The 25,636-nt window shown below is 34.3% G+C and overlaps 1 protein-coding gene across 2 annotated transcripts in view; it reads left to right on the top strand.

The window, feature by feature from the left end:
- The window catches only part of RB1CC1 (RB1 inducible coiled-coil 1), a 64,922-nt gene extending 40,568 nt beyond the window's left edge, over nt 1–24,354 (top strand). Inside the window, exons 14-24 of one of the 2 annotated variants that reach the window (XM_079299846.1) lie at nt 824–950; nt 5,912–7,827; nt 11,602–11,761; nt 13,912–14,020; nt 14,137–14,377; nt 15,415–15,466; nt 16,503–16,550; nt 19,475–19,533; nt 21,299–21,426; nt 22,976–23,046; nt 23,388–24,354. In XM_079299846.1, coding sequence (XP_079155972.1) covers nt 824–950; nt 5,912–7,827; nt 11,602–11,761; nt 13,912–14,020; nt 14,137–14,377; nt 15,415–15,466; nt 16,503–16,550; nt 19,475–19,533; nt 21,299–21,426; nt 22,976–23,046; nt 23,388–23,465 — 2,989 coding nt within the window. In that variant the 3' untranslated portion in view covers nt 23,466–24,354. Of the gene's footprint in view, nt 1–823; nt 951–5,911; nt 7,828–11,601; nt 11,762–13,911; nt 14,021–14,136; nt 14,378–15,414; nt 15,467–16,502; nt 16,551–19,474; nt 19,534–21,298; nt 21,436–22,975; nt 23,047–23,387 lie in introns of both variants that reach the window. The other variant, XM_079299845.1, reaches the window with a different exon arrangement.
- The last annotated feature ends 1,282 nt before the right edge of the window (nt 24,355–25,636 follow it).

Here is a 25,636-nt window from a genome sequence, read left to right as displayed (position 1 = left end):
AGCTGTCACACACCTTGTGTAGATGCTGATCTTCAGAGGAAACTTCAGAGTAGTACTTTCTTTGTTTTCATTTAACATGTAAAGAGCAAGCAACAGGCAAAAATGAGACCCTGCACAAAATCCTTTTCTATCAGCACTAAACCTCTTAGCTGCATAATTAAAATGACTCTTTAATTTACTTACAGTGCTTCAGTCTTCTGAAATTGTGTGTTTGGGCAATTATTGAAATATTAATTCTTCAAAAATACACTTGATGCCACTTGTGCTATATACTGAACAGAGAATGCAGAGTACATTGAAGTGTAATCTGCTTTTACTGTATTGTTAGTCTAAATAAAATCCTGCTTTGTGTTTTCAGCTTGCAACACTTGAAATTTGATCATTTAGGTTACCTGTCATGAAAATAAAATAGTAGAGAATTAATTGCTTCTTCAAAGGAAGAGCTGGATTGAAGAGAATCCAACTGGAGACAAGATATACTCATTTAGAAACACAAGTGCTTCATTTAGAGATCTAATCACTTCTGTTGCTGTCATTGGATCTCTAGGTACTACTGGCAAATGCTTTCCTAGGGAGGAAGGACTGGAATTACTTCCTATTCACTGTTTATTGTTATGACTCCTTAAAACTGCCCAATTGATTTTAAATAAAAATACCAGGAAGTCTTAGTAGACTTTTTTCCATATAAAATAGATTAAATTAAGAAAATATGGACCTTACTCAGAGGGAAGCTTAGTGTTGTTGAAATACACACATAATAATTTAATAGATTGGAGTATTAAACTAACAGTGTGGAAAAAAATAATCCTGTACTGTTTTTAAGGGTTCCCATACTTTGTGACTTTGAACCTCTTCACCAGCATGTACGTGCTCTACATAACCTGGTCAAGGCAGCACAGAGTTTGGATGAAATGTCACAAACCATTACAGACCTGCTGAATGAACAAAAGGTATTTTCAGTTTTCTTTATCAATAAAAATGAGAATATTATATTTAAGACAGGGAATATTTTCATAATACTGTTATATCAAACACTTTAGAATGCATCTTTGTTTTTCCCGATATAAAGATTAACTGCATGAGTTTCCTTTTTAATCATGAACTTGTAAATAATTAACAAGTGTTTGTATTCCACACAAGTTGTAGAAGTAAAATTGCACTGTTTATATTTTGTTTTGTCATTTTCAAATCTTCTGTGTGCAGAATGTTCATTCTGACTTCATTGCTTAGTTTGTATTCAGAGAATTTGTCACTTCTCTAGATTTCTGCATTGTTACTTCTCTGGATTTCTTGTTTCTTAGGTCCTTTTGCCACAAGCAGTTAAGGAGATTTTAGGGCTTTGTTTGGCTGTTGTGCAGTCTTTTCCTTTGTATATAGGAGGAACAGATGGTAAAAAGATTTCTTCCTAGCTTTACTCTGCCTGTCAAAAAGATTCCTTCCCCTAGAAACTGTATTTCTGCCAATCACTTTTGCTTCTGTGCATGCAGCCTTTGACTTTCTTAATACACACAATAGGTTCCTTTTAGCTTCTGACTGTGGCCTTTCTCAGAGTGAATTTAGCAATGCTTAAGATTTTTCGTGAAGTTGTCTGATTCAAACTTGGCTTCTTTTGCTGTAGAAAATCAGTAGGTTTTTCCAGGAGCTGTGTTATTGTCTGCAGTGTAAATTGTTCTATGCACTTGGCTTACTGGAAGCATCTTATATAACAGATAAGTCTATGGACTTGTTTAATTTTGAATGGCAATTTTCTGCTTAAACCAAGTGACTTGAAGTTCTCCATTTATTTCTCTGGGATTTGAACAGGAGATTTATTGGAAATCTTTTATTTGTGTAAAATAAGAAATCTCGGCTGCTCTATATTCCGTAATTTAAAAAATGTGTGTCACTTAAGTAATTTCCCAGCTATTTGCTCTCTTTATGAAGATTGCTTTTCAAATGAACAGTCATTAAGAATAAAAATATTAGGGCCTGAACACTTAACAGCCATTGAAATTGCAGGAAGTGAAATTCAGTGAAATTTTGCCATTTTCTGAACATGCCCTTACAAAACAGACCTTGCTATAAAATACAGAAGTTCACTCCCAATATGGAGCATCCTCAAATTTATCTCGTAAGAAACCAGGATAGTGTTAGTTGTTCTAATAAATTATTTTTTTTTCACTAAGGTTTGCTGTGTGAGAAGAATGTGAAATTTATGTTTTAATTCAAAATATGCATAATAACAGTGGAAAGATAAAAATTTCAGACAGATTTTCTGTTTAAGTCTTTGTAGTTTCCCCTTCTTTGTTCTGACATGCTTATCTGGAAAAATTTTATCAGTGTCTGGCTGTACTGAAAAAGATGTTTGACAAATCAGGAAAATACTCTCTTCTTTTGCTTTTGTTTGACTAATTTGGATTCTTCACTCATACAGAAATGTCAGGTGCTTAGACAGATTTGGATAATTGTCTCTTTCCTTAGAGTAAATTGCATTGCACAGTCAGAGCTGGACCATTCATGATGTCATCTTGAAAATGCCCGTCTCTGTGTCATTTCAGTGATTCATTTGAGCTGTTTTTGGAAATGTAGCAAACAGATTTGTCAGAGCTTTTTTCTTTTCCAAGACAGTGTTCTTGTTGCTACTTCATGAAAGACACAAAGTCTTTCTCTGTTATTTTGCTTGCAGATAATCTAGAAGTGGTTTTTTAAATTATACTACTTTTGGTGGTGTAGAATTAAGTAATTTTTAAAGTGCTCCTTTTTATATCTTCAGTATTGCTGGGAATTCACAATAAATAATTAGGATGACTAAACATTTAATACTTGTCCTGAAGATGCCTACATCTTCATGCATCCACTTGATCTGGTGGTGAACTGTCCCAGCTTGGTGCAGAGTTGGCAATAACTGTGCAGGTTAAACATTGAGCATTGCCCATATTATTACTCTCATATTCCTACCAAGGAGGCACATTCACCCTCTTTCCATACTAGTAGCAGCAGAAGCCTGGTTTTTCAGATTTGACTGGTGTGGTTTCCCTGGATTGTTGGTAGTACAGCGGTTGAATTCTGTCTGAGTCAAGTGGAAGTTCATCCTATTGCATCAGCCTCAGCAACTGTCCTTTAATAGTTGCTTTAGGCGGAAGGGAAAAGTTGTGACTGCAGACAAGTGAGAAAACAGCAAGTCAGAGGAGATATGTAAGAGCACCTTACTTACCCCCAGAATACTGGAGACATTGAGAGTATTTCTTTTCAAGTGTCTCCATAACTGTTTCAGCTTTCAAGTTTATAGAACATTAATGATAATTTTTTACTTTAGTATTACACAGGAGTAGTTAAAGGACGTGTTTGCGGATAGTTGTTTAATTTGTTAGTACTTCAAAATCTGTTTCATTTTTAAAATCTTCTCCTTATTATTTATAATTTAATAGCCTCGCATCAAAGATGGTGCTGTGCCCTCTTATTTCCTTAATGCAGAGTTTAAGCACATCAACAAATGAGTTAAAGTTTTCAAATCAGATTGTAAATCTACCGGTTCTTCTAGTTGAGTTTGGAATTGAAGCACTGCTTGTAATCTTTCTGAGAATTGCAGCATTCCCTGACTACTGTTTTTTGTAGTAACATAAGTCAAGCAAGGCATGTAATCCTGCAATACCTGAGAACTTGGAAATAAATTTTGCTTTTCTGTCTCAATTTTTTTATTGTTTGCTCTTGACTCCTCTTCCTTTGTCATTACAAAAACTAGTGTGTGACATGTGCATACATTGCTGCCTGTAGATTGTAAACAGACTAGATAGCAGGTATGGGCTTGTCAGTAAACAAAGTCTTTGTATGCTTTCAACCACTCATAATGTGAAGTTTAACTCCTCTCTAAGCAGTAGTTGGGTGCTCTCATTGGACACCCAGCAGCCACTACTGAGATGTGTTATTTTACAGGCTCCGATCATGAAGAAGGAGTTTATTATTGTTCTACAGAGTAACATTTTTTTTTTTAAATTCTCCTTTATGGTGTATCCTTACTGTTCACCTTCTAGGACAATTCTGCAAGGTTGCCAAAAGTAGATACTATCATTCCTTTGCATGTGGATTTCTGTAGGACTTTTCCATATTGAGAGTCTTTGAAGTGCTTTTTGTAGTGTATACCTGATATGTCTGATGCTAGTTTTTGTTATTGTTAAAGCTCTGGTTTATTAATGGTAATGTTTGTCACTTAAAGCATGCTTTGAACTCAGGCATGTATCAGCATACATGCTACATGTTGAAGGTACCCTTCAACACCTCTATTTGTAAGTTTTCGTGGATAAACAAGCTGAAATTAAATCTAAGGGAAATGCTTAAACCTGGGCTAATAGAAAAATTTAAAAATGAGCATTTCCTTTCCATTTTTTTGTCTCATGTCCTGTTCATTTTTCATAAATGCAATATTCTGTGTGCAATGACCACGAGTTTGTTTTTTTTTTTTTTGTCACAATGATGTAAAAATCATTGTATCATTTAGATTCATAGAGATGCAAAACCTAAGGGAGCTGAGGTGCAAATGCAGCTCTGCTAAATAGATAAGCATTGAAACTGGAAATAGAATCACAGCTGAGAATTGTTAAACACTATCTCCATTAAGAGAAGATTTGCTTGGTACAGAGGAAGGTAGGGTCCCTTTTTGAGTAACAATTATTTTTACAAGATCAAGAAAGCAAAAAAATAAAGGCTATTTATATGGCAGCAGATCAGTGTTTGTCACTTCTGGGATTTTTGGACTTCTGTTGCTGAATGTTTATTGCCAAGCTCCACTAACTGTTGCCAGTCAAGTAGCTGAAATCAATGAATGGCAGAAGTTTCTTCAGTAACAGCTAACATAGTGAAGAGCACCAGACATGCATTTTAGGTGCATTGAGGCAGTGGGGGAGTGTTTGGGAAAGAGGCCTGAGTGGGATCACAGAATTATCAGCTGAAGGCAGTTTGGCTTTTTGAAGAAGAGCACCACTAGATTCCCAGCATTTTGAGACTGAACATCTTATGGGAATTTTCTACTGGAAAAATTCCCATGAGTTTTTCTTCAGGAAATATTTCTTTTCAAGGTGGTCACATTTCTTAGATGAATAAAATCAAAGGAGTTCTTAGTGATGAAGGATGGAAGAGCAAGGTAATGGTTGAGCTATGGTGTTACAGAGAATACATCTAGGATCTTTCAGAGCACTGAAAACTTTGTTCAGAAAGCTTTGCATCACTTCCAGGTTGTGATCCTGATGATCCTGTGCATACCCTTTAATTCTGTGTCTCACAGCTTATGTATTTTAACTGTGTCTCTTTCACTGTAATTTTCCTAGGAAAAATTGCTTCGCTATCCATCCTATTACAAACTTTTTCAGGAATGAGTCCTTGGTGGATACTGAGGCTGTACATTGCTTGTGCTTTTTGGTTTACACTGGAATGTGTTCTAAACTTGCTGAAGCTTAAGGTTTATATTTTTGTCTTAAGAATGTACAGATGTATTATTGGCATTAGGGCTTCCATATTCTGTGTTGTATATGATAGTTAATAGCATAAGGTACAAAAGGAGTTTTTAATAGCAGTATTGGCAATAATAGAAAAAAAATATTTTAGTAACAAAATTATTAGGAAAACAAGTAGGCTGTAAGAACCAAGGCCTATTTCTGACTTTTAAGATAAAGTTGGGTATGTTCTACATAGGATTTTCGGCTAGGTGAATATTTAGTATTTTATTTATGCATTTGTAAATTATGCTTTTCTAAAACTTAATGGAAGATCTTGACTTTCTGCAATTTTTGCTTAAGTTTCAATAGTTCGTATTTTGGATTGTTGCAAATAATAAGGCTGATTTTTTTAAGTTCTTGTTTTGCCTGGTGGTTTTGAATTAATTTTTAATATTAACAGTTCCTTTTACCACTTTGTGTTTATTTCTTGTTATAACTTGTAGGCCTCCAATAGCCAAGCATCGCCACAATCCGCTACCACACCAAGGACGGAAAGTACTACAGGAACTGCAATTGCTACCTCTTCAAGAACTCCTCCATCACTCAGCCTTCAGGGTCCCTTGTGTCCTCCTGTGTGTCCCCCAGCTCCATTAGAAGAATTGTCTCCAGACAGCATTGATGCTCACACGTTCGATTTTGAAACTATTGCCCATCCGAACTTGGAGCAAGCTCTCAAGCAAGGATCATTAGATTTGGATTCATTAGCAGAGAGTCCAGAATCTGACTTTATGTCAGCAGTAAATGAGTTTGTAATAGAAGAAAATCCAGTGTCTCCTAATGTAATAAGTGACCCACAAAGCCCAGAAATGATGGTGGAATCTCTTTATTCTTCAGTTATCAATGCAATAGACAGTAGACGTATGCAAGATACAAGTTCTTGTGTAAAGGATGTTTCAGTAGAAAATGCTTCTCTCAGTGTTCGTGTGGAGAAGTGTAGGGTTATTGCTCAAGACTCAAAGGTACATTTGAGAGGCATAAAAGAAGATCTTTGCCATTTCAAAACACTTGTACAAAGAGAACAGTGTGACTTTTCTAATTCTTTAAAATGTACTTCCTTAGAAATAGTAAATACAATTGAAAAGGTAAAACTTTCACTTGAAAAAGCACTAAATGATAAACATCAAAATGAATTGCAGTCTTTGAAAAGTGAGTATGAAACTAAAATTAATAAATTATTAGAGGATGGTGAAGAAAGTAAAAAGAAAATCAAAAAGTTAAAAGGGGATCTCTTAGGCCTTGAGGAAGTTCTTCAGAATAAAAATGATGAATTTGCAATAGTAAAGAATGAGAAAGAAGCTGTAGTTTGCCTTCAGAATGAAAAAGACCAGAAATTACTTGAATTGGAATGCCAAATGGAGACACAAAGTTCTGAAATCAAGGAACTGAGGCAGTCACGTGAAATAGTACTTGAAGACTTGAAAAAACTTCATGTTGAAAATAACGAGAAACTTCAACTCCTGAGGGCAGAACTTGAGAGTTTAGAGCAAAGCCATTTAAAAGAACTGGAAAGCAACCTACAAGCCAGGCATTTACAGGAATTTGAGAAGGTCTTAGCTGAGCACAAGGACTGTTTGGATAAATTAAATAAAGAGAACCAGCATAGACTTGAACAAATGCAGGAATCTCATGAAGTAGTTATGCAAGAGAAACAGCAACAAGTAGAAGAGTTACAACTCAAAGTTTCAGATCTGTCTGATTTGAGGTGCAAACTAGAAGTTGAGCTTGCCCTGAAAGAGGCAGAAACTGATGAAATGAAGCTTCTTTTGGAAGAAAGCAGAAACCAGCAACAAGAGACCTTAAGATCTCAGATTGACAAGGAAACTGAAAGCTTAAGAAAGGAGATAGATGAATTAAACAATAAAATACAAATCAGCAGTGATGAATATCAAGTGGGTTTATCAGAACTAAGGACTCTGATGACAATTGAGAAAGATCAGTGTATTTCTGAGCTAGTAAATAGGTATGAAGAAGAATCAAATTTGCTTAGAACTGAATTAAATAAAGTAACTCTTCTTCATCAAAAAACTGCTGAGGCAGAAAAAAGACTTTCAGAGCAAATAACAGAACTGCAAAGTAAGTTAGAGTTGGAAACGAGTGCCCTAGAGAAGGAAAAAACAGAAAAATTATCTCTCTGTGAGCAGCAGGAAAAATATGAAGCTATTATCCATAAGCTAAAGGAAGAGAAAGAACTGTTAGTATCTAACCACGAACAAGACAGGCAGTTGCTCATTCAGAAGCTCAGTTGTGAAAAAGAGGATGCAGTGCAAACTGCTTGTAAAGAGTTGGAGTTGCAGAGGGAAGCTGCTGAAAAAGGGCTTATGGAAAAAATACTACAACTTGAGATGCAAGTGAATCAGAGGTACTGTAAGAATTAAGTTACTGTGATTTCCTAGTATTTTAATCAATATGTTGCATCCAGGACACTGTGCAGCAACTAAAATTGTTGTATTTGTAATAGTGTTTATCTGTATTGGCTCCTACGTTCACATTTCAAGTTGCTTCCTTTTATAGGTACTGATGTTCCCATGTCTGTAGTTACGCAAAGATTGTAAAATATGTTATACAGAATGATTTTAAGACAGCAATGAAGGTTTTATATTTCAGTCATATTGAAGGAGTGTTTCCACAGTAGCAGGTTACTTGAAATTCTGATTTTGATGGTCTCAGCCCCTCTCTCTTTTGCCAAACTTGTTCTGCTAGCATTTTGAGAACATGCAGTGGTTGGCTTTTAGGTTAGCCTGATAAATTTTTTATTGGCTAGCTGTACACTAGGTTGGTGATAATGGTGGCATGAAAACTTGTGTTGGAATTTATACAGGATTGACTGAGAGCTGTCCCATGGTCATATGGGCTTCCATTGACTTCTGCTGCCCCATTTACATATTTCAGGATCTTCAGTTTAAGCTTCATAATGAAGCACAAAGGTGCAACAGTCATAAAGAACATTCTAACATCACTGTTTTTCTTTGTTAATTTCTGCAGAGATTTTCCATTTTAAAAATATAATTTTCCTTTGCCAAGAATGTATAGAATTATTCTTTTTGACTACTTGTATTTTATGTACTTATGAGTTGATAATACCTGCCAGCAGCCTAGATTGTGCTGTTATGGAATGGAAATAGAATTTTTCGGTGTGACTAAGGCTTAGCAACAGTTTTTTTTTGTTTTTTTTTTTTTAATGCTAGCATTACTTATTGATATTCTTGTAGTGTGAATCAATGCAGCAGATAGATCTTGTTTGTACAATATCTTAATAGATGAATTTTTTTCCCAGGTATTAGGCTATACTAAGTATGTGAAATGGGCAAAGATCAATAAAATGGACAGAGTGGGCATAAAAGCAAGAATGCTGCAAGAGATTAGTACAGATTTAAGTTAGCTTTTAAATTTTGAGTGTCAATATACTTAAAAAAAAACAAAACCAGTAAGAGAGGGGGGAGGTCATGCAGAGTCCACCAGCATAGTCCAAGGGAAATGGGAGTGTCTTCACTGGAAATGTTTGCTACCTCAGGTTTTTCAAATGCAAGCAAATCCATCATTAATTATGTGATGTGTTAGTGACTGTTTGCTTGTCAGTGTATAAAGAAATGCACCAAGATAATATTGTTTCTTTGAGTTAAGATTGGGATATAATGAAACTTAAAAACAGCCCTTCTTATTTGAAGAAAATATTCTCTTAATGAAATACAGTGAAATGAGAAGAAAAATTATAAATTCTGTATTCTTTCCCATTTCTGTGTATTAATGCATTGTAGAAATTTGAAGAACTTGACTCAGCAGGAAAAAGATGTAGCTATGTCATCAGACTTTCTAAAAATCCACCCACACTTAAATTTGAACTTGTAAGCACAGCTGTGTGCCTTCTATCCAAACTGGATAAAACAGATGATGTATTTAAAAGAAATATTATCTGCTTCAATCTAAAGAAGTGCTGTTAGTTATAAGTTTTGTCAAATAATTTAATTTTTAGTGTGCTGTTGGAATGCATTTTGCCTCCTAATGCTTCTTTTTATGCTTTTAGTCTGCTGTTAGTTTTTTTTTTTTTTTTCCTCTATGAATCAAGATACCTTTTATCTCCAAAAGGCATATGTGTTAAGTAAATCTGTCCTACCATTTCAAAGTCACTATTTAGTTGTTTGATTTTTGGATTCCTAAGACCCCAAGCTGTAACTCAAGTTGGTTTGTTATCCTCACTCATTGTTTAGCAGTTTACTAGTAATGGTAGAAAGCAACTTTTATTTAGCATGTGTCTGTTGTTTTGGCAAGACTAATGTTGCATTAGCCATTCAGAAGGTACAGACAGAAAGAGGGATTGTTAAATTTGATCTGGGTGTTGTGCTGGTGTCAGGAATTTACTTTTTGAACTTTCATGAAAATGAACAAAAGTATTTAGAGGCAACAAAGAAGTGTTTGCTATCCGTGCATTACCACACTGTAAAAATTAATGTGGTTTGGTGTGTCTGAAAATCAAGTCATTTTGATTAGGAAAGATAATAAAATTGTAAGGCATTTGTACATCCATTTACCCTTTCTGCACTATGTGTAATATTGTAAAACAGTAGAGAAAAAGCCAGTATCTTTAATGATTTGTTGTTAAACATTTTGAAACCGTTTTCTGGTTAGTTAAAATATCTATAATATTGTAAAGAATGTCAGAAGTAGAATAGGAATCCCAGCTGCTTTGAAGATGGAATTACTTCTTTGGTATCTTCCATTCTTGGTAATGTCCAGCCACTTCTGTCAGACCACAGCAGAGCACATGTCCTCTCTCTTTTAGCTAGGCTTCATTTAGAAATGAATCAAAATTTAATCAAGCACAAAAATGTTTTCTTGGTGGCACAAAAACAGACTTGTGTGAGTGTTTCATGACTTTCTTCACTCTGCTTGTTTTGCTTCTGACTTCTAGAATGTCAGAGGCTGTTTACCATTCTGAGAACTTCAGTTGGCTTTCAGAGCTCTTTTATTTAAAGCTTCTTATGAGCTTTTTGAGTGCTTAGTTGCTGCATAATAGTTTGTATATTCAGTATATGCCCATTTGATAGAACAGCAGTATTGTTAAGTACATCCGTTGTCATCTTAGAGCACAAGTGTTTGCTTGCAAAGAAACCCCAATCTGAAGATAGGTACTTTTGGTATCTTGAAAACAATAAACTTAGTCATTACCACTGTTGCTGTAGTTGATAAGATCTTTCCAGATTAAATATTTAAACCTACTGCCTGGTACAGTGATGAGGTGTAAAAACTGGTAATGTGCTAGCATCCTTTGCAGAACTACAATATCCTTTACTTGGCTGTTATTTGCAAAGATTGCTCCAGGCAATCCATCTGAGAGGCAGATGATTCCTGCTTTGGTTTAGTTCAGCTAAGAGCTTTGGGTTTAAATATGATTAGTTTTAATATTCATATGGTTAAAATATGATTCTGGTGAAGATGAATAACAAATTTAAAATAATGCATTTTTTCACAATTGTTGCCCTGCACAGGGGTTTCTCTATTCTGAAGTTCTTCTGGGTGGTTCTTGGTAATTCAGGCCAAAACACAGAAAGTGTAGTTAGATTCAGTGGTGAAAAATACTTAGCCTATGTAACATTGTTTCAAAAGCCATTTAATGTTATCCTTAAGCCATTATTCTTCCTGCCTTTGTGACTGTTGATGGTTTCCTTCCTTTATGATCACTACTGTTGTCTTCCACAGTCTGCATTCCAGAGTTCTGGATTTCTTAGCACTAGATGTTCTGCTGAATTGGTTTCCTTATGTAATATTTCTGAAGGCTTTGCCTTTTGACCTACTAAGTATCTTTGTAAAGTTGATAGTTGTTTGTTCTTTTTACCACTTTCCATACCTTCTGATACATTAGTAAAAGTATAAACAAAAGTCCTCCCCAACAACAAAACTTCAAAGAGGCAGTGTGCTACACTAAAAACACAATGTCCAAGAGTAAGAATTGTTGAGATGCACATGATTAAAAGTAGAATTGAAGTTAGTAATGGCTTAATTGCAATATAGTATTGTTTAAATATTTTAGGACTAATGTCTCAAAATGAATGTCTGCCATTTTTAGTGTGTGCTTGTTTCATGCATTGGAGGGTTTAGTATATGCTGCACATTTAAAGCCTAAACATTTTCTTTTAAGTCCTCCTGCTGAATCATCTGCTGAATCAAACTTAGTTGCTGAACTTCAGGAGAAGCTTCAGGAAGAAAAAATGAAGTTCTTAGAGCAACTTGAAGAACAAGAGAAAAGAAAGAATGAAGAAATGCAGAACATCAGAACGTCGCTCACTGCAGAGCAGCAGGTAAAGCTGGTTTTTAAAAATTATTTTTGCTCCCATGACAGTTGTGTTCTTTCCCTGCTTTGAAATTAGGGTACAGTTTTCTCTTTTGCTCTGTAATACTTGCACATTCTAAACTTGTGTGATTATCTGAAGGCAGGATAGGATGTGTTAATAGAATCAAACATTTAAGCATTAAAAAAAGAAAAAAAGAAAAAACCCCTCTGAAAAAAATAAGACCAAAAGGCCAAACCAATTGCCAAACAACTGGCAATCCAGATTCAGTTTTTGTGATTTCTTTAGCATAAGTGCTTGAAATTCATATTCATTCATCTCTTTAACTGCAGAAAGATACCAGGTGTTACAAAATTGGTGGACAACACTAAATTAATTATTTGAAATACTAATTGATTTGGATTGCTGCTTACTGGCTTTTAAAGTTTATTTCTATGGGCAGTTGGTGGTTTGAGGTTCAAAGCATAAATATGCTGTATGTTGAGGTTCTAAGTATGTTGCATTTTACATAATGAACTTTAAACTGCTGTGTACTCCTTGATAAAAAATCGTATTGCACTGGATTAATATTTTACATCTGTATCCACACTTTTTTTCCCTTTCAAAACATCTTGAGCCTCTTAGTTTCTGTAGATGAGTCTTGAGTTCTTAAATTAAATCTCTGTTAGTAACAGCTATTATCTGCAGGTTTATTACATTTAAACACTGAAAAAGGATTTTCTGTTTTAAGCACTTCTCCTTAGCTGTAGCTGTGTTAGGATCAAATAAGGACAACGAGACAAAGGTGGTGATCAGCCAGCTTAGTGAATGAATGCTATGAATCACTTCTGGTGCAGGGAGCATAGAATTTCAGATGGCTGTGAAGAAAGGAGTATTACTGCAATTGGGCTGCAAGCATTAATACTGAACTTAGCCTTACATAGTAAATCTAATAGGAAGTCTTTCTTGCACTGGTAATCATTAGATTCATTTTACCAATATTCCTTAGTATTCCATTTTCCTCATTATCTAATAGTATTCTTCATTTTTGCAGCAGAGCATGGAAGGGAAGGTTCTGAGGCTTTGACAGGAAATTCCAAGGAAAGCTGGAACTTTTTTAAAACATAACAAGAACAACCTACCGCCCCCCCAAAAAAATCCCTAACCAAAGCAGACAAATACCCCAAAACCCAGAAAAATGGTGCACCAGTCAGTGCTGACAGTTTACTTCACTGGCTGCGCTGATTACTGAATGTTTTTGGGTATTTAGCTCTGCCTTTGTCTTTTTTGAGTTCTGTTTTCTTTCCTCTATGTAGTTTCTGTAGTGATGTCACTTATGCTTGAGGTGTGAGAATTTTGTTATGCAGACATATAACAGAAGCTGCTGTGTCCTGTGTAAAGTGTGTAGCCAACCAAGTAGTTTGCATTTTAAGACTGAGAGTTGATAGGCATATATCAAGACAATCTTCAAATTCACAGAAAAATTAAAGTGTGTTTGAAATATCCTTTTAATAGATGGTTGTTGGTAGATTTTGTCTGTCTCTTCAGCAGCGCCCTAAGAGTAAAAGAGCAAATGGTCAATAGAGGGAAAGATTTGTTAGACAGGTACTGAAGGCTATGCTGGCCTTTTTATGTTCACCTATTCAAGCTATTAACCAGGATTCCTATGTATCTTTTGCAATAGTTAATTGTTCACTGACTTGAAATATGTTTTAAATTCAGTTTATAGTGTATTGATAATGGTATTTTTCTTTTTCATTGTATGTAACATATCTGGATGCAGTTCAGCTTTATCTTAATAATTTGAAGCCTTCAAGTAACTCTTTTAAATAAAGAATTTCAGCTATTTTACATTATCTGGAAAGAAAGTATTATATTTAAAGAAAAAACAACAACTTATGATTGTAAAAATGATTTCTTTATTATTATACTACTTGTATATATCAGACCTGAGGGAATGAGAGCATTAAAAATAAAATTAATTGCAAGAAAATTTTACAGACAAACATAAAAATAAAATGTACAGGCATTTTATCTCTTCACCAAAGCAACAACTAAAAAAGTTTTTTCTTTTTAATTATAATGTAGAAAACTGAAATGCATGCTGTCTTTTGTACTATTTTGCATTATATTTTTACAGTACATTCCTTATTTCAGTAATGCTTCCTTTCTGTTTTCAGACCAACTTTAACACTGTTCTGGCAAGGGAGAAAATGAAAAAAGAAAACATAATTAATGATCTTAGTGACAAATTAAAAGCGCTTACACAACAGCAAGAAAAAGATAAGGGTAAGCAAAGTTCTGAAGAAATATTCATCTTTTCTAATAGAGACATTCAATTCTTTTCAGATTGGTTTTTATCCTTAATGCTGCTGTAATTAAAAGAAATTCTGTTTGTGTCATAGATTTGATTGAAACACTTTCTGAAGATCGAGCTCGCTTACTTGAAGAGAAGAAGAAGCTTGAAGAAGAAGTTAATAAGCTGAGAAGTAGTAATTTTTCTCCATCAACCTACTTGGCAGCAGTGTCAGAAGCTTGTGGAGCCTGTGCAGCTGATGTGCCCACTGACACAGACAGATTGGTTGCTGACTTTGGGGCTGAAGGGAGAATGGACTCCACGATGGAAACCAGTATGATGGCTGTGCAGTAAGTGTGGGGTGTTAGAGTAGAAACACACAAAGCATGCTCTCGTTCTGGAAACATGTGCTCTTGGGTGGTGTGAAGTACAGATGAGCATGTTTAACTCTCCCCCCTGCCTTTGATACCCTTACTGAAAATATTCTTCTAAAAATATGTGTGCATACAATTGTGGTGTCACAATCACTAGGAATATGTGGGTTTGATAACTTTGAAGAATGCAGCTTCAATGTGAAACTTGGCTCCACAATCATAGCATAAAAGATATACCTAAGTACACAAAATGTAAGTCAAACAGAAGGAAAACTGTAATGCTGAATGAGCTGGGAGGCTGCATGTTGCTGACACATCTGTTGAGCAGTGTCTCACTTTCATGCCATTAACATTTTGAAGAATCCCAGGCTTCTCCTCCATACCTTTCACAGAAGAAACCTGACTGGGAGCCACACAAGAGGAGCAAGGTTTTTAGCAGGGGAGCAAGAACAGAATTGTTAGATGTGTTTACATTAACTTCAGTCTGTCCATCACAACCGATGCTGCCTAACCCAGAATCACATACCCAGAGCACCAAAGAGTTTTGTGGAAGTGAAGGTGAAAACAGTTTGTCCTTCCCAAGCTAAACTTGCACTCATAATAAAACAAGGAACTACCCTCTCTTTAGAAAAAGAACTGTTTCTTATAGTAATCATTCTATCCATTCATCTGCACTCTCAGAACAAATGTACAAAAAAAATTTAAGTGAGCTTGTGAACAAAAAATTTATGGCTCAGCGTATGATTAGACAGATGCTTTTACAGATTTCTGTAAAAAAAAAATTGACTGCTTCCTATTACATGAGAGCTAAACAGCTTTTTAACTAAAATGAAGTGATGATTAGTATGGTTTATCAATGCTGATTCTTTCAGCATGTGTCTTACAATGGTGTTCCCTCTGTGCTAGCGAAAATACAGTATTCTTCACTGAGTGAGGATGGCAGGTAGGTGTATAAAAGACAAGTTTTGATTATGAAAAAAGTTTTTAACCTATCCATTTTCTTTCTCTTCTAGTGAAAATGTTCATATGTCTGAAGAAAAGCAGAGGATAATGTTGTTAGAAAGAGTGAGTAGATTGTTTGTGAGGTTAAGTGTTTTGACTCAGTACTTAAAAATATGTGCATGTGAAGTTGTGATGTGCTCGGTTACATGCTCTGATGCAATATAGTGTCTGCAAGAATTATAAAATATAGTTTCAGGGAATGTTTTTTTATTGTGCTTTTGGGTCACTAATTCAGTGATATCTTGTAATTCAAGATAACTATTAAAACGTTACTCTTGGCCTATCCTTGTTATGTTTATGTAGGCTTCAATATGAATGTCTCAGGTGTAATGCCTCTTTTTAGGAGGGACAGATCATTGACTCAAAGAATTCCTATATAAGAAAAAGTTATAATTTAGTTTCCTAGTTAAGCCATACAAAACAGCTGGACGGGATTTAAGATTGTTTTATCAGTTTTTCATTAATATAGGTAATTTCTCCTTGTAGGCTGTATTTTTGGTAAAATGTGAGATTAACCCCTGGAATATTTCAGATTCTAGTAATTTTTAACTGACCAGTCATATCTAAGTTTGTTTCAGTTGTCTTTTTAAAGTCAACTTCTTTTTGTAAAAAAAGATGTCATTAACTTCCAGCTTTCTAGGATCACTTGGACTAAAATCTGTGACTAAATAAAGAACAGAAATGCTTTCTGTTAATGGATTGTGTTAATAATGCAACTTCCTGGATGTTTCTGACTATGAGCACATACATGCTTTTTTCTGTCATCTGATTACAAAGGATTTGTTGTGGGTAGAAGCTATAACATAGTAATATATTACATTTCTTTTGCTGTTCTCTCATTGACATGTTTTTCTAACTGAAAGAGGAGTGTGAGTATGGAGGTAAAATCTTAGCAGTGGAGTTTGTAGCACTATGATAATTACTAGACTTCAAGGGGAGTTTTGCATGTCTTTGTTCAAGAGATATTTTGATAATTGTTTTAGAACTGAAAGATATATTATTGTACAAGCAGGGCTCTAGTCATAGCAGAACTTTTTAAAAAATGTTTATACATTATGAGGTATAATATCAAATTAATCAGATTAAGATTTTCTTGTAGACTTTGCAGTTGAAAGAAGAGGAAAATAAGAGATTAAATCAAAGATTGGTAAGTATTTGTGTAATCCACTTTGTAGACCTCATGAAAAATTAAAAAAAAAGCTTAAAATTGTTAAGTTTATTAAAATCTAAGAATTTTTTTTATTAATTTTAAGAATATTTCAAGGGTTAAGCAAGTGGTAAATAGGTAACCTGTTAACCTTCCAGAGGCACCTGGGCTTAGTCTTCTCATGGAAAAACATTCTCAGGACTGGAGAGTGACTTCTTCCCAAAGAACACAGACCATCCAGAATTGGGGTTATGGTGTGCTATTTTCCAGGGCACTATGACTCAGTTTTCAGCAGCAGTAGCTTGCAGGCCAGTTTACAAGAATATAAATACGCCTCCACTTTAAACATAATTGGGAATGTTAATAATAACTTACAGATTGTTTTGGGAAAACTACACCTGCCAGCTTTGTAAGGTGTGAAACTGTAATGCTGCCTAGTAGCAGACAGCCACCAAATGAAATGCACAAATACAGTAAATGCCTATGGAAGGAAAAATAATTTAGTTTCAGAGCGCCCTTTATTCGTGCACTATAAATTCTTTTCCTTTTATTTATTCCCACTTTATCCTTGCTAGCAGGTCTCAGTTTTTAGTCTTAAAAAAATTTCTCTGTGTATAGGAAACAGGTGCATCCTTCAGTTGAACTGGCCACAGAGATCACACTTTAAGTCACAGATGATGTCTAGAAGTTTGGTAGGAACTGATATCTGTGTTGTGGCACTTCGTGCCAGGTGTAAGAAAGGGTCACAAGACATCTACAAGTATAATTTTTAAAGAATTATTTATAATTCATAGTGTCAGTGAAGTACACAGAATTTATTCAAGTGTAGATTTTGTAATGACACTTGAAATTCACCCAGACAGTTTTCTAAATCTCTCTATAGATTTCCTGAATCAAACTGTTGATCTGTCATATTAGAGTGAAATAAAATGGAACAAACAACTGTGTACAAGGCAAATAGAAGATTATTCTTGTTATGATTAATACAAAGCCATGTAAGAGAAATTGGCAGCTCATTGGTCTCTAAAGCGATTCAAATTTGATTTCTGAATGGGCACAGAAACTTCATATAATTTTGATTACTTACTTATAAAATCAGTTTTTACATAGATAAGTTTGTCTTTTCATCTTTCTTTTCCTCTCCCCCTCCTTTTAAATGCACTTCTAAAATTGAAAGATACATCAACACTTAAATACCAATGTTTATTTTAATTGAGGAAATTTAGATAAGGAGCTCAGAAGGCATTCTGTGTGAAAAAGTATATCTTCATAGGTCACTGGCTTTTGCAGAAGAACTTGTGTATTATTTCTACAATGAGCAAAAAGGAGCTCCTTTTAATACTTGCAATGTTATTACAGGATTTTATTACAGTAAATTAATTACTGAGAAATTTTTCTTTATAAAGGCTATTACAATTGTACTCAGAAAACATTCCTTACTTAGTTCTAATGTAACTATTCTCAACACTCAAATTTGTTCTATTTTTCTTGAAGTTAGAAATTAGGGAAAAATGCAGAAGTCAAGCTATTTTGTGTTTTCGTTTAACACTTATTCCAGTTTGAAAAAATAACAAATTATCTGCTCTGGGTATTTGAGGAGAACTCTCAAACATTTTGTCAACAGTCTCAGCAAATTGACAAATGTCATGCTAACTGCAACTTTTTCAAGAATGAAAGGTAGCCTTAAAAAAAAACCTGAAGATGGATCGTGTAAAGAAAACTGCTAAAAGTGTTATCTGAATTTGAGAGCTTTCTGTGATATACTGCATTCAATTTGGACCCATTCTTTGAAGAAATTAAGAAAATGAGCTGTGAATAGGCTTCAAGCTCATATGGAGACAGAGGCTGGTACTGCCTCTGGGGAAGGCAGGGGGCAACATTGGCAATAGGAAGGAAATTCACTGTAGGGAGCAATATTTGAGTTACAGCTGAAAAATCACATGCTAATCTTCAAGTGTGAGCAATCTAGATTTGGATAGCATGTATAAAGGTCCAGGAAGTGGGAATGGATGGAAAATCTGCTGGACTTCTAGTCAGAGTTTCAGCAGTTATGAATTATCTTTTGTAAGGAGGTTACAAGAGGGTAATGGAACTGATACATTGACATCTGACAGCTTCCCCAGCTACTTGCCTGCCTGTGGGATAGGTGTTCCTTTAGAGATAGAAGTAGCATTAATTACCCATTGTCATTTCTTGTTATCACAGTTGTTATAGAAACTTTGTGTGCACTTATATCTATTTTTAGGTCTAGTTTGTCTTATTGAAGTTGATCCATGTGCTAGTATGCTATTAATTTAAACAGAATTAAAGGTAAATATACATGTAAGAGAATTGTTATGTCCAGATCCTTACAGAAGTAAACCTTGGTTTGTTCTTAGTAAATCTGACTCCACTTTTGTTCCAGGGAGTGCTGCCATGTTGATTACAATAGAACTTAGATTTTGTGACAGTTTGTAGAAAAATTAAGAGACTGTGTTGAGCTCAACATCTAGAGTTTAATTGTAATAAATGTTTAATCTCTCATGTTCTATCATCAGCCTTTTCTAGTGGCAGTGACTTATGTTAACATGAACAGTTTTGTCATGGATCTTGTGTATGCCCAGAATAAATCTTCACTGGCACTGATATGAAAAGCCCTTTCTGGTTTTTAAATAATGAGGGAGAAGTTAGTTATGCAGGAACTTTTATAATCAAAGGTAGCTATTAAAAAAGCACAATAATAAAAACCAGAACCAAATTACAACCAACCAAACTTGCAGCAGAACAGAATGACAAAAGTATGGTCGGTTTTCTGAGTGAATATAACATCTGCAAGACTAGGCACTCTTTGAAATCAATGAAAATTTGTCTTGGTGTAGTCTTACCTGCAATATACATTTCATTGTAGCTTGCCAGTACTTTATAGCTTTTCTCTTTTTTTATAGATGTCCCAAAGCATGTCATCAGTATCCTCAAGACATTCTGAAAAAATAGCAATTAGAGAGTAAGTACATGTTAATTTTCATATAAACAGTTGGATATGCTTTCAGTAAAATAAGTGTATAGTTAATGCTACAGTTCTTCTGTTCTTGCTCTGTGATGAAAAGATGCATAAATCACTATAATTTAACCATCAGCTGTTGAACAATCCCAGTTGAGCATAAATGAATTTTATAAAGCCTTTTTATAAACAATATAGTGGCCTTTTGGAATTCTGTCAGTGACTTTCTTGAGTTCTGTACTTCATGGGATTTCTAGAATTCTGATGATTTTTTAAGATTCCTTTTTTGTTTATCTTTAACCTTGAAGTCATGCTAAGAAAAAGGAAATCTATTCATTCTCATTATGCATAGTGCTGTATTATATTTCAAGAGAAGTCTTACCTTCCTGAAGGTTTCAAAGTTCTTGCCTTACTCCAACAGAATGAAATAAAATTAGCTCAAATATTTTGTTTTATCATATACAAACATTTTCTATTATCAATCCATTAGCAGCTGCATGTAGAATTGTTGCTGGAAAAAAAAAGTATTCTTGTAAAATGTGAAAGCTACAGACAACTTCTTGATTAATATTAGGCTTATAAATTATTTGAGTAATAGAAAAAAATCTTTTGCAAAATAAAACCTGCACAGATTCCTCTGTTAATGTTTTTTGAATTACACCAATTTCCATTTTTGCTGTAACCAAGATCAGCAGATGAAGAATTACTTTTTCTCTCTAGTATCTGAAAATTGTTGCCAATATCTTGGTAATTTTGAGGAGGAAAATGGTGTCAAAGAAGAATTCATCTATCCAGTAAAAATGTTTTTATGTCAATATAGCCTCTCTTCAAAGTCAGTCCAGGCAGAAAAGCTTGGAGCATTGTTTATTTAATCTAGAAATGAACTTTAAAGATGATGACCTAAATTTCTCTAGTTTTACTCAATTGACTGACTGTGTCTGTAGTCTTCTTCTATGGAGAGGTTTTTAATTTTCTTTGCACTTCCTCCCTTGTCCCCAGAGAAGTAATACTTATTCTTAGAGCTTCCTCTTGATCTAATGCTTAATTTGTAGCTATTATAGACTTCATGTCATTAATGGGTAAATAATATGCTTCCAACACTTTACACTGTGGAACAAGAAGTTTGGAGATGGAAGTTCTCTGAATTCTGTTACTGAAATGAATAATGAGAACTTCTTATGTTACCCTGGTGTCAGGAAGAAGCAGATTTTTAAAACTTTTTTTTTTTTTTGTACAATTGCCACAGTGTTTTCTTTGGCCTTTCATCATTAGATCAGAGATGAACACTTCATCCCTTCTTTGTCTTGTGTGTTTAAAATTCTGAGATTGAAAGCCGTATGAATGTTTTTGCTGTATTTTTCCGTGTTCAAATATGCTTCAGTTTAAAACAAAAAAAGAATGTTTGTAAACATAACTAGACAGTGATGGTTGCCTTAAGTACTGTTGAATAAAAATAATACAAAATTGAAACATTGACATTTAGTTAGGTACTACTGATTATCTTTTAAAGCAAAACTGACAGTTCTTTTGAGAAAAATAATTTGAGCTAATGGGTGTAGAAGATTTCAAAGACACTTTTTGAAGATAGCCTGCTTTTGTTCACTTCAGAAAATAGATGAATATGAGTTGACATAGCAAGTGGAAATGTCTGCTGCTGTTCAGCTTTGTCTCATGCAATACATGGGGGAAAAATGTAGTGTAATTAATGTAGTTTTAAGCTTCTGTACTGGTTTTAGTTAAGTTCTGTGATTTTATTCCCCCCCCCCAGTTTTCAGGTTGGCGATTTGGTTCTCATTATCTTGGATGAAAGGCATGACAACTACGTGTTGTTTACTGTTAGTCCAACCTTGTATTTCTTGCACTCAGAGTCCCTTGCTGCATTGGATCTCAAACCAGGTGAGTGTGGTAAGTGTCAGATTTTTTTTTTTTCTAGTTATTACCTCCTCTTGCAACTAACACTCTTAACTTTCTAACATAAATGATTTTTATAAGTATGTATGTGATAAATACAAGAAACAGTTGCCAGCTATCTTTGTAGCTTTTGCTACTTGGTCTGATGCAAAATATCTTTCAAAGCTGAACATTTTAAATTAAAAATTTATATTAATCTCTTGGAAAACTGGGGGGAAGTATCTGCCTCTTCAAAATAAGCTGTAAAAAAAAAAAAAAAAAGGGAGAATATGCCAATTTGGTACATGCAGAGAGTATGTTAACATTCCCATCAGGCTGCTTTAACTACTCAGTATAAATAATAAATAAAAAAATGTAGACAACAGTATATGGGAATTTGCAAGCAATATTTTAGCTCATAGTTTTTCCACCAAATTTAAATGGTATTTATTGCAAATTTTCAGAGAAGACTTTCTGTATTTCTTTATGTTCAAGTTGATGGCACATTTACTTTTTTCTCCCTTAATTTTCAAGGCTCTTTGTTGCCTTTTTTTTTTGGCAGCTATCTAAACTTAGCTAAATTGAAATCTTTTTAAATTAGGAAAAAATAACAATGTTTTCTATTAAACCATGAACTACATGAAGTGGATTCATGGAAATGTCTTTAAACTATCATGTTTTTTTGCAAACCCACCTGGGCTCCCAGCTTTGTAAAAACATCTAAGAATATGTATCAAAAGAAAATGTGAACTAATTCTAACTTATCAGTGAATGTTTCTATGTTATTGCATGTCACAAGCTGTTAAATAATTTCCCTGAGCAGACTCACTTGTAGGTTGCAGTTATGATGAAAGATGATAGATCTTGAGTAATTGTGTAATCTCCAGAAGACCACTAAGCCTTAACTGGATTCTGAGTTTGCTGAAGGATTGGTGCCATATGTTATATGTGAAACATAAGGGGAAAATACCTATCTTGATTCCAGGTGTAATATATTCTGAACTGTGGCATTAGTAGTGCATACATAGCTGTGTAAAATACAGTAGACTTTTCTTACTGTTTTTTTTGCATATTATTAGGTGGAAGCCACATCAATTTGAACATTACTTCAAGTACCTAATTCACTGACCTGTCTGTTTCAAATGGACTTTGCTTGCTGTAGTCCTTACCAATTGCTGAACAGAGTTAATCTCAAATCTGAGAAAACTACACATAGAACAAACCAAGACTTATCAATTGCCTGAGGGATGCATTTGTCTCTTAGTGCTTCAGGAAACCATGTCTTGATTCTATTCCTGCATTGGGGAAGTGGGGAAAATGAAATTCAAAGCAGTAATTGTATTTGTGATAGGCTAAAATTGGTATTGACCTAGCTACTGTGAATTATTTTTCCAAGGGCCAGCAAAATGTTGCATTTAAACCTGACCTTACTTAATGTTGGTTCATATATTTAAACTGAGGGGTTTTTTTTAGTTCTGCTTTTAATGAAAATCTAATGTAATATCCTGGTACCTGTAGTTGCTTATCCAAAATAATAAATATATTTTCTCTTTAGCATCAGGTGCATCTAGGAGACCTTGGGTGCTAGGAAAAGTGATGGAAAAGGAATATTGCCAGGCAAAAAAGGTAAGAAAATAGTAATGAGAAATCATCTGTGATTAATAGAGAAGAGAGTCAGTTTTAGTATTTTTAACAATTGTGACAAATTCTCTCTGCAGAAGAAGTTAGATGAAAATTGCCCAAAGTTCTGCTATTCTTGCTTTTATTTTGAGTCAGTGAATATCAAGAGTAGGGGAACCAGAAGAATGATTGGGTTGGATATTTGCATCCACACTGTCCAGAGCCTTGCCGAGACTCCTGAGAGTCTCCTGAATACTGAGTAGTGGGAATCAGTTTGAGCTTAAAAATGCAAAAATCAATAGAATAATTCCACATTTTAATTTTTTTATTCTTTTTTTTTTTTGTAGGCACAAAACAGATTCAAAGTTCCTTTGGGTACAAAATTCTACAGAGTGAAAGCAGTACCATGGAACAAGAAAGTATAACACAGCAAAGTTTTAGTTCATTCTGTCTCTATTCTTTTTTGACTTGTCCTTCAGTGCTTGTTCATCGCTCCAAATACCAGGCCATCTTTTTATACTGAGGTCATGTGACAAGATACGTCATTGATGTACTGCTTTTACTTTTTAACAGGTGACATTTTAGAAATTCATCAAAAACTCTGGCCCTAACTGCTTCGATTTTTTTACCCAGATAACTTTAAGAGTGTGGACCAAATGAGTTCATTTTCTCGAAGGGCAACCACATGAGACATGGTTTGTTTGCCATGTTAATTGCCTGTTAAATATACATTAGCTTGTATTTAGATGTTAAATGTTAGTTACCATTATTACCAGCATATGTCCTTTTGTGAAATCATTATCAAAGTACTTGCACTCTTTAACAGATTCTTTATATGTGTAAAATTCATCAACTATTTAAAGAGGGTGTTCATTGCATGCAGATAATCATATAATTTTTCTTCAACATGAGTTTGCCTCAGTAGATGAATAAAAATAACTACTGCAGCTTGTTTCATTACATGAAAATGCTCTTTAATGTTAAAAAGCCCTTGTAATTTGATGGACTGATTTTGAAAATCAGTCACAGTTAGATCTGCAATCTTCAAAAGCACTTTCGATGGATTGATCACACAGATTCTGAAGGGAAGACACCTGTGCCATTTATTCAAGGTGGAGCACTTGTTCTTCCCAGGAAAACAGAAGTCTTGTATTAATCTATTTAGAAAAATCATATTGATGAAATTGTATTTCATGGTTGAGTTTCAGGAAAAAACTCATTGTACATTAACCATACAAGAGTCATTTAAGTAACAAATTATTGTAATTGTAAAAGACATGTAGAATTTTAAAACAATAAAGATTTGAAACTGTATGTGTTTGAAGTATTTGTGTGCCTTTAAAATACTCTCTCCCATATTTATTTCATGTTAATTTCTTACATCTTCTCTGTGATTTCTCCAGCAGTTTCATCACATAGAAATACCCAGATTTTCCATGAGAGGTAGTAATTTTCAAAAAAACTTTGGGAATTACAAGAATTACCTTGTAATCTTGTAATTACCATAAAAATGAATTTGTCAGCATATTAAATGGATAAAGGACATTTTTAGTAGTGATACTGTCTACATTTTTAAAATGTAGTCTTATTTATTTATTTTTCATAACAGTATAAAAGGGATGTACTATAAATATGTAGCCAGTAATAAAATTATGAGGTCAGTTATGAGTTTATAATTAGGATTTAATCCATAGGATTATTCAGCTGTGATTTATCTTCAGGTAAGGAGGAAGAAAAAAGAAATTAAAATCTCAGTGCTTCTGCTCATATGTTGCGAATAATATTTCTCTAGATTAATCAGTCCAGAATATCCAGAAACATCTGTGTATGCTTCATTTAAAAATTTTGTTCCATAAAAGTTTTAAGTTGAGATTTTTATAAAATGCATGAGCTTGTAACTGTATCATATCTTTGATTAAATAAATCTGAGACAATTGATCTGTGGAAAACAGAATGTCGTTTCATCAAGTTGCATTTTCACCTGGTTTAATTTACTGATTGATGTACTGACCTTTTAAAATTAGTTTTCAAATGTGCATTGTTCTTCAAGAATTGTGTTACCATAGTTGAGTACTGCACAATGTCAAATGTGTAAATAGCATAGATCTATAGGACAGGTTTAATGCATGAAAAAGCAAGCCAAAGAAACAACCCATGATGCAGTGGGTTTTTTTTGTAATTGAATTTTTCATCTTCCTCTAAATGGAAAGTCAGTTCTGTCTGCAATTTGGTGCAGTCTTGTTCCTTAAGTCAGCTGAGTCACAAGTGGTTTAAAAAGTTGCACGCATAGCATAATTCATTTTTTTAATATGCCAAATGTTGAGAAGCCTTGATGTCTTTTACCCATTGACAAAACTTTCCCAGCCTCAGTTACTACTGCTGTGAATATTAGAAGTCTTCCATGGATTAGTTGTCTCTTGGGAGGCATCAGACTTTGCTGAGAGGCACTGAATCCTTCCATTTCTGGGATTGTAGTTATTCCTTGAGTAGCATCAATGAATCTGTGTAGCAAGGGGCAGTCCAGTTCTATAACATAAGACCCCACTCTTGTTATTGAATAGTCTACTTAAAAGATGAGTAAAATGTTGCCTAGAAT

This window comes from Erithacus rubecula (genome assembly GCF_903797595.1).
Source record: "Erithacus rubecula genome assembly, chromosome: 3".
Lineage (NCBI taxonomy): Eukaryota > Metazoa > Chordata > Aves > Passeriformes > Muscicapidae > Erithacus > Erithacus rubecula.
Note: the sequence above shows the minus strand (reverse complement) of the source record. Positions and strands in the feature narration are given on the sequence as shown.